The following is a 13,074-nucleotide window of genomic DNA, read 5'->3' as shown; positions in this document are numbered from 1 at the left end:
GCTTATCTAAATGTAGTAGGAAATGGTAATTCTCAACTATTCTCTCAACAAGATTTTAAAGGAAAGGATCTGGGATAATTGTGGGATAAATTAAGAGTCTAGAAAAATATTTTTGCTATAGATAAGTTACTAATGAGTAAAAAGGGAGAGTGAGAAAAGGAAAAAAGAAGAAAAAGAAGGAAAATTACTTAGTATTACCAATAATTCACTAAAATGTATATGGAAAAAGATAAAACTATCAGAAAAGAAAGAAAATGTCACAAAAAAAGGAGAATGAAAGAGTAAAAACATAAAAAGAAAAACAAAACAGCATTTCTTTCCTGTTGAGAGATATCCAAACAGGTTAGAACATAGGAGTTTGTCTAGTTTGGAGATTTAGTGTATAGTAGAGCACTCATCTAGAACTTAACAAGGCCTTGGGACAGATTCCCCAGTACAGCAAGTAGAAACAAATGTTTGCAAGCTGAGAATATTTCCCTTTTAACTCCCCAGAGCCCAGAAACCCTTGACCTCTCCGTTTAATACTGAAGATTTAAAATATTTCTAAAATATGTGTACTGATTTTATTAATTTCTCCCTAAGCAACACAGTGTAACAACTGCTTTCATGTACATTTGATTGGGTATTATAAACTGTCTAAAGATTTTTGACCATATATGGGAGAATATATGTGCAGATACACCATTTTATATAAGGTAGTTGAAATATCACAGGATTCTGGTATCATGGATTTTTGGTTATGTCATGGAACCAAAACCCCTATGGATATTGAGAGTGACTACTGGTATTTAAATATTCTGCAGCAGATTCGCTAATGACCTCGGCAGATGTTAGTATTTACAGACATAGTTAAATGAATGATCTTGAGATAGAGAAGTTATAGTGAATTATCCAAATGGCTACCAGTGTCATCATAAGCATCCTTGTAAGCGAGAGGCAGAGGGAACCTGACACACAGAAGAGAAGGCAGTGTGAAGATGGAGCACAGAAGCTTGGAGATGTTCTTTCTATATCATAGAAAGGCAAGGGATGCTAATATCTGTTAGAAGCTGGAAGACAGATGCAAGAGCAGATTTCCTCTCAGAATTTCTACAGAGAGCACGATCCACTGACACCTCGATTTCAGCCTGGACTTCTGGTGTTGAGGACTGTGAGAAAATAAATTTTGTTTGTTTTAAGCCACCAAATGTGTGGTAATCTGTTATGATAGCCATTAAACTAATATAATATGTCCAAATCACTTTTTCATTTTTGTCACAAAGCACTTGAGAAAAACAGCCCGGGGAAGGAGAGATCGATTCTGGCTCATGGTTTCTGTCCAAGGTCACTATATCTGTTATGTTGTGCCTCACGGTGTTGAAAACTATGGTGGAGGAGTTTGATTACCTTTTAACAACTAAGATAAGGGAATGGGGGCTGGCCAAGGACAAGGTACACCTTTAAAAAAGTATGTTCTTGTAACCTTCTTTTTCCAGTAAGGCCCCAACTTCCATAGTTTGTACTACTTCCCAATCGTCCATTCAACTATGACTCCACTGATGTGGTTAATCCATTGATTCGGTCCAAGCCCTCACCATCCTATTGCCTCTCAGTGATTAGATCCATCATTTTGGGATTAAGTGATTAGATCCATCATTTTGGGATTAAGCCTTCAACTCATGTCTTTTCTGAGAACTGCTATCCAAAGAGAAACTACTATGCCAGAGAGAAATCCACTCTTCTGTAGCAGTGTGTGCTTGGTTACATGTAGTGAATACCCAGTTAATCCCAGTAATTGCAGACTGTACTGCTCTCCCTGCTCTTGGCCCCTTTGACAATAATGAGGATTCCATCAAGTATCAGTTTTCTTCAGTCTGGAAACCATCTTATTTGAAAAAACCTGACTGACATTGAGGACTTTTTGATAGTCCTATCTTGGTGAACAATGGAAAGACCAGGCTACCAACCATCATTACCAACCAGATTCTTAACCATTCTGTAGTACCTAATGTCTTTTATCATTTTTTTTTTGTCGGTCATGGGGCTTGAACTCTGGGCTTGGGTGCTATCCCTGGGCTCTTTAGCTCAAGGCAAGTGCTCTACCACTTGAGCCACAGCAACACTTCCGGTTTTCTGCTGGTTAATTGGACTTTTCTGCCCAGGCTGGCTTTGAACCGCGATCCTCAGATCTCAGCCTCCTCAGTAGCTAGGATGACAGGTGAGAGCCATTGGTGCCCCGCTTGTCTTTTATCTTTATGTCAGCTATGTCCTTGCTCCAATCACCATCTATATATCAATGAATTACAAATCACACATAGCACTGTTTTTTCTCACTTGAGCTGTTCAACATTCTATATAAAAGTCTGCTAGACATTCCTACTTGAATATTCCATGAAAAAGGATTTATTTGTTGTTCTTTGTCTTGTTTGAGAGTGGATTTCCTTAAGTTTTCTAGATTATATCTGATAACTCAATCCTTTTCATTTCATTTTAAAAACTGGTTGAATAGATCTTTTTATGGAACTAGCTTTTACTACTGAACCTTTATCCCATTCCATGTAATTTTCATTTCTTTTTTATCTTATTTTATAGTATATGATTTAAGTATTACTTTTTTCATGTGCTAAATTCCCTTGTCCTGTCTTTTTTTTTTTTTTTCAACAACTATGATACAGTGCCATTGCTTCACTGTTCCTTTTTTTCCATTGCTAGGTAGCTAGATAGCTACTTCTATACGTCATTTTTTAAAATTACTATTCCTCCTCCTCCTCCTCCTCCTCCTCCTCCTCCTCCTCCCCCTCCCCCTCCCCCTCCCCCTCCCCCTCCCCCTCCCCCTCCCCCTCCCCCTCCTCCTCCTCCTCCTCCTCCTCCTCTTCTATCCTGCTTATCTTTCAAATTCTGTGTCCCCTTTCTTTTTGTTTCCTTTTTTTTTTTTTTTCTGTCAGTCATGGGACTTGAAGTCTAGGCCTGAGCCCTGTCCCTCAGCTCTTCAGCTCAAGGCTAGCGCCCTACCACTTGAGCTACAGAGCCACTTCTGGTTTTCTGGTGGTTTATGATAAGAGTTTCACAGACTTTCCTGCCCAGGCTGGCTTTGAACCATGATCCTCAGATCTCAATCTCCTGAGTAGCTAGGATTACAGGCGTGAGCCACAGGTGCCCAGCTCTCTGTGTCCTATTTCTTACTTTGCTTTGAACATCACTTTCTCTGAGATCTTTAGATGAACTTTGCATTGTAATAATTATAGTGCATGTTCTTTAAGGTAGATATCATAAATTTAAAACTTGTATTTGCTAGTAATTTTTTTATTAATTTCTCCCTCTTCACCACTAGTAGACTGAAAACTATAATACACTCAAAAGATGCCAGTTTTTATACTCCTTGTATCTGTAGTGCTTCATATAACCAATATATGTTATAGACCTTCAAGTCTGGATTGATGAGTAATGTTTTGGACTTGGTATTTTTTTAATCTTGGAATATGGTTTTCTCATGATAGAAAGGAAAGGTAGTTTCATTAGTTTTGTTACGATTTATGTCTTGTTGACAGTACTTTAATTTTTACTTCTTTTTTCTTGCGATACGCTTTCATATTATCCCATTAACCTCAGATAATGACATCATTTCTGATGAGAACTCATATGTTAATCTTATTTTGGTTCCTTGTACATATTTTTCTCTTACCATCAAGACTTTGTAGCCAGGTGTGGAGGTGGAGGTTCATGCCTTTAATCCTGATATGCAGAAGGCTAAGATAAGAGGATCATGAGTTCGAAGCCAGCCTGGTCCACCTTGCAATGTAATTAACATACCTATTGCCACACATACATGTTTTCTTTGTGTGTATTTAATATACATGTACAACATAATGTTATGGAACATATTGGAAATAAAATGATTCATGTATGAAGCAATTAATGTACCTATTGTCTCACATAATTACTCTTTTTTTGTTGTTGTTGTTGGTTGTGGGCTTGAACTCTGGGCCTGAGCACTGTCCCTCAGCTCTTCAGCTCAAGGTTAGCACTCTAACACTTGAGCTACAGCGCCACTTCCGGTTTTCTGGTGGTTTATTGGAGATAAGAGTTTCACGGACTTTCCTGCCCGGGCTGGCTTTGAATCGCGATCCTCAGATCTCAGCCTCCTGAGTAGCTAGGATTACAGGCGTGAGCCACCAGTGCCGGGCATATAATTACTCTTGTTGCAAAAGCAGCTAAAATAAACTCCTTCAGCATAACTCTCATATATAGAACAATTTTATTGCTCATGTTGTTACTCCTACATATCTGCTATACTCTGACTTAGTCTATGTGTTCCTTCACCTATAACCGGTTATTTATTCTTTGTCTGCATATTTAAATTTGTTATGTTTCAGATTCCATATTTTAATGGCAATCATATGGTTTTTTTTCCCTGATTCTGACTTATTTAGAATAATGTCCTGTCAGCTTAATCATGTTATGGCAAATGGCAAGGTCTCGTTCTTTTTACAGGGACAAATAATGTTCCTCTGTGTCTGGCAGGGAGCAGAGAGAGAGGAGGGAAGTTTCTTTATCCATCCGTCTATCAACATAGCCCCATTAAGTATGGCAATGGACCTCTGTAATAACAACATTCATGATGTAGAAGGATTTGCAAGTTCTATTGCCAACCTGAGCTATATAATGAGTTCAAAGTCAGCCTAGATTAAGCAGCAAAAGCCTGTCTCAAAAAAAAAAAATCAAGGGGCTGGGAAGGTGGCTCATTGGTAGAGCGCTTGCCTTGCATGCCTGAGGCCCTGGGTTCGATTCCTCAGCACCACATAAGCAAAAAGAAAAAAAAGCTGGAAGTGGCGCTGTGGCTCAAGTGGTAGAGCACTAGCCTTGATCTGAAGAGCTGAGGGATGGTGCCCAGGCCCAGAGTTCAGGTCCCACGACCGGACCCCCCCCCCCAAAAAAAAATCAAGAACATAATTTAAGTGGGGGGAAGCTTATCTTTAATTGCTGAGAAAACGTCTAGGACCACAGAGTGCAAAGAAGTTCATGAGGGCATTGACAGGGCCTTTCAAGCCATATTTTACAGACAAAAAGTGATATCCAGAGATCTGTTTCAATTTCACAAAAGGTTAAACACTCACAAATCCCGAACTCAGTCTCTTAGGTGTGTGCCTTTCCACTGTGACTGGCTCTCCTGAGGGCAGTGACTGGAGGGAAATTGCTATCCAGTCTTTTTGTTCAGCGCAGTCCCAACACATGATACATTATCATCTTTTTCATTTTCTTACAAATCATTCTTAAATAAAAATAAATAAAACTTGGTAAATAAAATCAAAGTCTCCTTTATCTCTCATCTCTAGTATAATTTACCACTCTATTCTCCAGAGGCAAACACTGTCATGAATTTAATGGAATATGTACAGAAACTCTTGAGCAGTGACAAATGTCTTGGCTGGCTAATGAGTAATCTGGAGTTGAGAAGATTATGAGGTGAGAGGCAAAAAGGCTTTAGGTAGAAAAATATGGAGTGGACACAGAAAGGTAATGTTCATCAGGGAACATCTGTCGGGGGTAGCCACTGAACAACCAGACAAAATGACAGCCAGCTAATTTCAACTATATCATTAGATGCCCAGGAACTGACAATACATGCATTAATGACATAGCACACCATCTATGCAAGATTTGACACAGCATGTTTAGCAATACTGAATCACCTATTAACACTGTCTGATGTCCAATTTCCAGCAAAAGAGACCAATCTTGGACTTGTCAAAAACTGCTACTATCTTTTGAGGATACAGCTTGTCACTTGATATCAAGCTGATTACTTTGGAAACCTCTGAATGTATCAACTATTCATCTTGACGTGAATAAATATTTTTGGAATGTATTTTCATTTACTGATCACAGAGACTCAAACAGCAGCATCACTCGGGGGCTCAGAGGGTGTGATAGAGATAGGTCACATTATGAAATAACATTATACAAGACCAAAAGACCTACTTTATAGGAAAGAGGGCACAGGAATGGGACCATAACTACAGATGATTGATTGTATTAGTCCCCAAAAAAGTGAGTGAGAAAATGACCTGTTAAGAGTACAGTAGAAACGTTACCTTATTGGCAATATTTTGCAAGGTACATTTTAAATCCTTGTATAAATCTGTGATTAATTACAATAGGTAGAGAATATGAGTCTAAGAACCACTGAGTGAAAATAAGAGTGGCCTGCTTAGCATCAGTCCTAGTGACACATTTCATAGGATTACTAAAGATTTAGCAAATAAAAATACGAGTCCCAGTTTAAATATTTGAATTTCAGCTAAACAAATTTGTCTTATGAAATATCTGAGACATTTTATCTGAAATTCAAATTTAAGCAACCTGTCTTTTTTTATCTGGCATCCTTAACACTTGGAGAATTTGTACTTCCTATCATATACTAGACTTTATGGTTTACAAGTCTTGGTTCCAAAATTAGGGAGGCTCACTTCTATTAGTAGGCAAAGGAAAAGGTCCACTGAACTATAAACTATGGCCACTGTCTAGGTAATTATATTTCCTTTGAAAAAGTACCAACAACCTATACAACATGACGATGGAAGAAAATGGGAAACATGTAGGTAATGTGGTTTGGTGCCTCTTGGGAATTCCTTATTCAATTTTGATGATAAATACACAGGGCAGCAAGTTATCTGAGAAGGTCATGGTTACTAGGGACTCAGATCTGTTAAGAATGATGCCCTAAAAGCAGTAGAGATTCTAGCTGAACGTTTAAGGGAAGTTAGAATGGGCAGTGAAGGAGCGAGAAGATTGTGACTCAATTGATTCCAGATAAACTGCAATGGTGGGAGCTGTAGTATGTCCCATTAACTTTTTTTTTTAGATTTCTCCTAGGAAGAAAGGTGCACTGGAATCCTGGAGGGTCTGCATGCAGAATTTATATGAAGGAAGTGGATTGCAGAAGAACAAGGGATGGATTTTGTGGATATCATAAGTTGTGGTCCAGCTCCTACTTTAAAAATACAGGGCTCAAGCCCAAGCTATGTGTATGCTGTCAGAAGGCCTTTAGTCTTCTTCCCTGGGAGGGAATTATTGTAGCCAAAGAAAGCTGCTTTATCCAAGCAGTTTCTCATCCTCCAAGCCACTGGAATCCACTAATATGTACCTGTCTCTATGAGTTTATTCTGAATAATGTAAATGTAATAATTCAATGAATAATCTTTTCTGTCTAGCATCCTTAAGATAATTTTTTTTTTTTTGTCGGTTGTGGGGTTGAACTCTGGGCCTGAGTGCTGTCCCTCAGTTCTTCAGCTCAAGGCGAGCGCTCTACCACTTGAGCTACAGCACTACTTCCGGTTTTCTGGTGATTTATTGGAGATAGGAGTCTCACCATCTTTCCTGCCCGGGCTGGCTTTGAACCGCGATCCTCAGATCTCAGCCTCCTGAGTAGCTAGGATTACAGGCGTGAGCCACCAGCGCCCGGCTCTTAAGATAATTTTTTGAGGTTCATAATTTTATAACATATATCTGCACTCCCCTGCTTTAATTTTTATCTTGACAATTGTATATATATTGAAATACATATTTTTAATTGTATACATATTTTTAAATACATGTTCATTGCAGAATGACTAAATCAAGCTAATTAATGTATAGATTACCTCACTTTATGTTGGTGATGAGAATACTTAAAATCTACTATCAGAAGTATTTAAGTATATTAAGCATTGTAATTATAGCCATGCTATACAACAGATCTCTTGAACTTACTTTTTCTGATTAAAATTATGTGTTATATGATCAGCATCTCACCTCATCCCACAGCGTTGATAACCATCATTCTGCTATTATTTAAGAAACTGTGTAAGTGAGATCACACACTATCATTCAGTGTTTATTTCATTAAACAAAATGCCTTAAAAATTCATCCACATTACCACAAATGGCAGGATTTCATTTTTTAAGCTGAGTAGTATCATATTGGCCTATTGAATATGCCAATTCAATTGACTAATGCTATAATGAATATGGAAGAGCAAAGAAACCTTCTGTACACAGATTTCATTTTCTTTGGATATATATCAAGTAGAGAGATGGTGGATCATATGGTAATTCTACTTTTGCCTTCATAGTGTTTCGTATAATGACTGTACTAATTTACTTTCCCAACAGCAGTGTGTAAAGAGTTCCCTTTTCTCCACATCTGTCAGTTCATGCTTTTACCTTTTGATATTATTAATTTTAATAGTTCATCGTGGTTTTAGTTTGCACTTCCTTAGTGATTAAAGATGTTGAGTGCTTCTTTTTTATACTCTTTGGTTATTTGTATGTCTTTTAAACATTTAATTTGATCTATTTTTAAATCAGATGGTTTCCCTTGCTTAGTTATTCGAGCTCTTGATCTATTATGAATATTAACCTTTTATGAGCTGTAAAGTTTGACAATACATTCTTTTAGTCTATAGGTTGTGTCTACTCTGTTGATTGTTCTATTGAATCTTTGCCTACAATCATTCCTACTGTGTTCTAATCATTTTACATTTTCATATCTTACATTTAAGTGAATTTATATATGGAATAGGATAAGAACACAATTGCATTCACCTTAGTGTGGAAAATTACTGCCATCACTACTGAAGACTATTGCTTTCCTCTTGGTTTCTTTATTGAAAACCAAATGGTTTTAATAGCATGGATTTATTTCTCGATTCTGTTTTTTTGTTCATGTTTTTATGCTAGTTTTCATGTTTTATGCTATTTTCATGTATCATGCTATTTTGACTGCTGTATTTTTTATGGGTCGTGAGCCTTGAATTCAGGGCCTTAGTGCTGTCCCTGAACTTTTTTGCTCAAGGCCAGCGCTCTACTATTTGAGACTCAGCTCCACTTTTGGATTTTTGGTTTTAATTGGAAATCAGAGTCTTATGGACCTCCCTGGACTAGCTTTGAACCATGATCCTCAGATCTTAGTCTCCCTCTTGAGTAGCTAGGATTATAGGCTTGAGCCACTGGCGCCCAGCCATTATATTTTATTTTTGTTTATTGATCTATTCAAGTTCTAGCTTTATTATTCAATCTTGGTATGTTCTTTGTTGCTAGGAATTTGTCCTTGTAAGTTATCCAATTTGTTGGCATATAATTATTCATATCAGTCTTTTGTATTTTATATATGTAGTACTATTTTATATTCTGTGATACCAGTCATAATGTCTTCTTTTTGAATTTCTGAATTGAGTCTTTATTTTCATGATTGGTCTGTCGTAAAGTTTATCAGCTTTATCTTTTGAAAACTCAATTCCTTCCAGGCCGCCGGCCCTGGGAAGAGTGCATGTCCGTTTCCTCCTATTACAGAGGCCGTGATTTGTAAAAAGTCTATATTTTGTGGAATGTCAGGTTGAGAAGCATTACCAATAGGAATGGATCGATAGTTGAATAAGGACTTTTTAAAATAAATATACACATAGAGATATAAAGTACAGCCAGGAAACACCTAAACTGCTTTTCTTTACAACTATTTCCCAAGCTAAGTGTGGTTTTTCTCCCCAAGACTGAACTTAGACCAAGCCAAAGTCTCACTTACCATTTGGTTACTTTTGGTTTTGGTTTTGAAGATTAGAGGAAGAATGTGTAAGCATTTATTTAGACTTTGATATTGATTAAAGCAGTGAGCTCACCGTGCAAGTGGATGGATCGGGAGAAAAGCCTTTTCAAACCGGTCAGGTCACTCTAAAGCGTAGCCAGCCTTCTGGGACATCTCAACATGTCCCTGTGCTGTCGCCGATGGCGACACGAGTTCCCCAACCGATGGGCGGCTAGGCCGAGTAACCAAGAACAGTTGGTGGTTTTCACGTTTTAAGACTTCGATCCACCCCACGAGAGCAAGTTATTGTGGAATTCTGTTTGGTGTAAAGTCCTTCCAGAGCGTGTGCTGTTCCGGATGGCTGCATGAGCCCGAGGCTCGTGTTCCTCCGGCATTGTTGGTTTGTCTCTGTGGACGGGGTTGCACGTTTCCAAGTTACCACAGCGTGAAACTGTGCGTTTAAAAATAAATTTAAAAAAAGAGAGATTGCGGCCTGGGTTTGTACCGAGTTTTAGGTGAAAGTTACAGCGGATCGTTTTAGGACTCATTACTGAAACATTTCTGCGATGGTAAAGCTGTATCCAAGCGTGGGGCTCAGCCACTATGCACGTTGTAATTACCAGGGCTTCTATGATGCATTCTGGCGTTTTGTAAGCTGATCTGACTAGCAATGTACAGATTCAATTAATGTGTTAACATCGGTTAATAAATGTATTTTAAAAACAAACTCAATTCCTAGGTCTGGCATGGGTGTTGCAAGTCTGCAAGTCCAGCATTTGATGCCAGTCTAGGCATCATAGCAAGCCCTTGCCTCAAAACAGGCAAGTGTATAAGCAAACACTCTGCGACAGTCAGCTTCATTGATTATCTCTAGGTATGTTTTGTTAATATGGAATGTATTCTAATTTGAGGCTTAGTTTGTTTCCTTTCTGATTTCTTGAGTCTTAACATTAGGTTGCTTACTTGAGCTTTTTCTTTTTACATGTATTTATTGCTATAAAATTCCCTCTTAGAACTGTCAGTGCTGTATACCATAAATCTAGAATGTTATGTATCCATTTTCATTTGTCTCTAGATACTTTTATTGTTTTTGGACGAATTTTCTAACTTTATCTTTGAATACTTGTACAAGTGGGCTTTAATTCAACATGTCGGTTTATGAGTACAATCCATCTTGGTCCATGCAGTCACTTCCAATTTTCTTCCTAATATGTTTTAAATTTTGCTGCCCTTTTCTTCTTTGACTCATGGGTTGTTCATTTCCATGTAAATGTGATTTTTCCAAGATTTCTCCTTGTATTGATTTCTAGTTTCATATAATTCTTAGAAAAGAAACTTGATGTTATTTCTAAATTTCTCAGTACTTGTTTTGTGACCTGATATGTGCTCTGTTCCAGAAAATGTTCTGTGTGGGCTTGAGAAGAATATTTGTATTTCTCTGCTTTCTGGTCCTGGGGCTTGAACTCAGGGCCTGGGCACTGTCCTTGACCTATCTGTGCTCAAGGCAAGCACTCTACCACTTGAACCACAGCACCACTGCCTGCTTTTTCTGTTTATGTGGTACTGAGGAATCAAACTCGGGGCTTCATGCATGCTAGGCAAGCAGTCTAAACTGTATTCCCAGCCCCTCTGCTTTTGAGTGTAATGTTTTCTCTATGTCTTTTAGGTTTGCTGGATCTAAAGTGTAGTTGAAATGCAATGTTTTACTATTGGTTTTCAGTCTGTATTATCCATCAGTGTCCAAAAGTGGAGATACTTAAATCTCTGCTATTACTGTATTCTACTTAATCTCTCCCTTCAGATGTGTGTGTGGGGGGGGGGGGGGGCGTGGGGGTGGGTGTGGGTGAGGGTGAGAGAAAAAGAAAGAAAAAAGAAAGATAAGAAAGAAGAGAGAGGGCTGGGAAGGTAGCTCAGCGGTAGAGTGTGTGCCTTGCAAGCATGAGGCCCTGGGTTTGATTCCTCAGCACCACATAAACAGAAAAAGCCGGAAGTGGCGCTGTGGCTCCAGTGATAGGGCGCTAGCCTTGAGCTGAAGAGCTGAAGACAGCACCCGGGCCCAGAGTTCAGGCCCCATGACCGGCAAAAAAAAAAAAAAAGAAGAGAGAGATGAGCTCTTACTATGTTGCTCAGGCTGTTTTTTGCTCCTGGATCTCTTTAGTTTTTTAGCCAAGTTAAAAAAGCTATTTTAAAAATAAATATTTACATCTAAAATAAATGTCTAAAGCTATTAAAATTCTTCTTTAGCAGTTTTCTGCCTTTTTTCCCATTGTGAGGTGAGGGGCCATGTTTCATAGCTCTTTGTATACCTTGAAACTTTTTGTTTAAAGTTAGACATTCAAATATTACAATATGATAACCCTGGAAATTCATTTTCCTCCTTTCTCAGGCGTTTCTGTTGTCAGTTAAGGATACAATCATCCATTTGTTTTGTAACTTATTCAAATTATTTTTATGAAGACTATATTCCATTTTGTGACCATTTTGTGTTCTCTGTTATTATCTCAATAGCCAGTGATTTGAGACAGATTTTCTCCCCTCCCCCCCACCTTTTTTAATTGTAAAGATGCTGTGCAGAGGGGTTACAGTTACATGAGTGAGGCAATGAGGACATTTCTTGTTGAGCATTGCTTCCTCTTCCTTTGATTTTCTCCTACTGTCTCTTCCTTCTACCACTCCCCCCACAGATTTTCTTAAAAACCCAAGTTTGTCTGCTTTTACATTTCTCTGATTATTCAATGCTCTGTTTGCTTCAAGGTTTTGGCTATATTTTGGAGTTCTGACGTAATTGATTTGTCAGGTTAGAGCAGTTGAAGTTCACTCCAATGGAGGGATAAATTCTTTAAGCATTGTTCTACACTACTTTCTCTAGTGTACCTTCTATCTTCTTCTTTGTTGGTCGTGGGATTTTTTAACTCTGGCCTGGGCACTGTCCCTCAGCTCTTCAGCTCAAGGCTCGTACTCTACCACTGGAGCCACAGCACCACTTTCAGTTTTCTGAATAATTTATTGGAGATAAGAGTCTCATGGACTTTTCCTGCCCGGGCTGGCTTTGAACCATGATCATCAGATCTCAGCTTCCTGAATAGCTAGGATTACAAGTGTGAACCACCAGCACCTGGCCCCTCCCTTCTATTTTCACGTAGACTTTTTGATGTTGGTCTTGCTTTATTTTTATTTTTATTTTAAAACAATATTCTTTGTTTCCTGGGACTTTGGAGACTGAAAATAGTTAAGGATGCACAATGTAATATCACACATTTTCTCTTAATGCTTGACATTTATTACTTTAACCTATTAAAATAATATTTCAGCTATAGCTAGATCTTAACTTTTCCCAGTTTCACTGACTGAATTGTAAATAAACTTTTTCTTATGTAGTATATACACAAACTGTAACACTTTAATCTCATTTTATATTTTGCCGCCAGTAATACTGTTTAAAAGTTACATTTACATTTACTTACATTTTACTATATACTTTCTGTACTCTATTTTTATTCCAGGTGACTCCATATGAGCAAATGGGGCAGGTGATA

The 13,074-nt window shown here is 38.1% G+C and overlaps 1 protein-coding gene across 1 annotated transcript in view; it reads left to right on the top strand.

Moving 5' to 3' along the window:
• C2cd6 (C2 calcium dependent domain containing 6) overlaps window positions 1–13,074 on the top strand; it is a 74,244-nt gene that overhangs the window by 45,097 nt on the left and 16,073 nt on the right. Inside the window, 1 exon segment of the mRNA XM_042666994.1 lies at window positions 9,696–9,938. Within this exon segment, the coding sequence (XP_042522928.1) occupies window positions 9,696–9,938 (243 nt within the window).

The sequence above is a fragment of the Dipodomys spectabilis genome, unplaced genomic scaffold (genome assembly GCF_019054845.1).
Source record: "Dipodomys spectabilis isolate Male_0828 unplaced genomic scaffold, ASM1905484v1 ptg000373l, whole genome shotgun sequence".
Taxonomy (NCBI): Eukaryota; Metazoa; Chordata; class Mammalia; order Rodentia; family Heteromyidae; genus Dipodomys; species Dipodomys spectabilis.
This window is presented reverse-complemented; position numbering and strand designations above follow the sequence as displayed.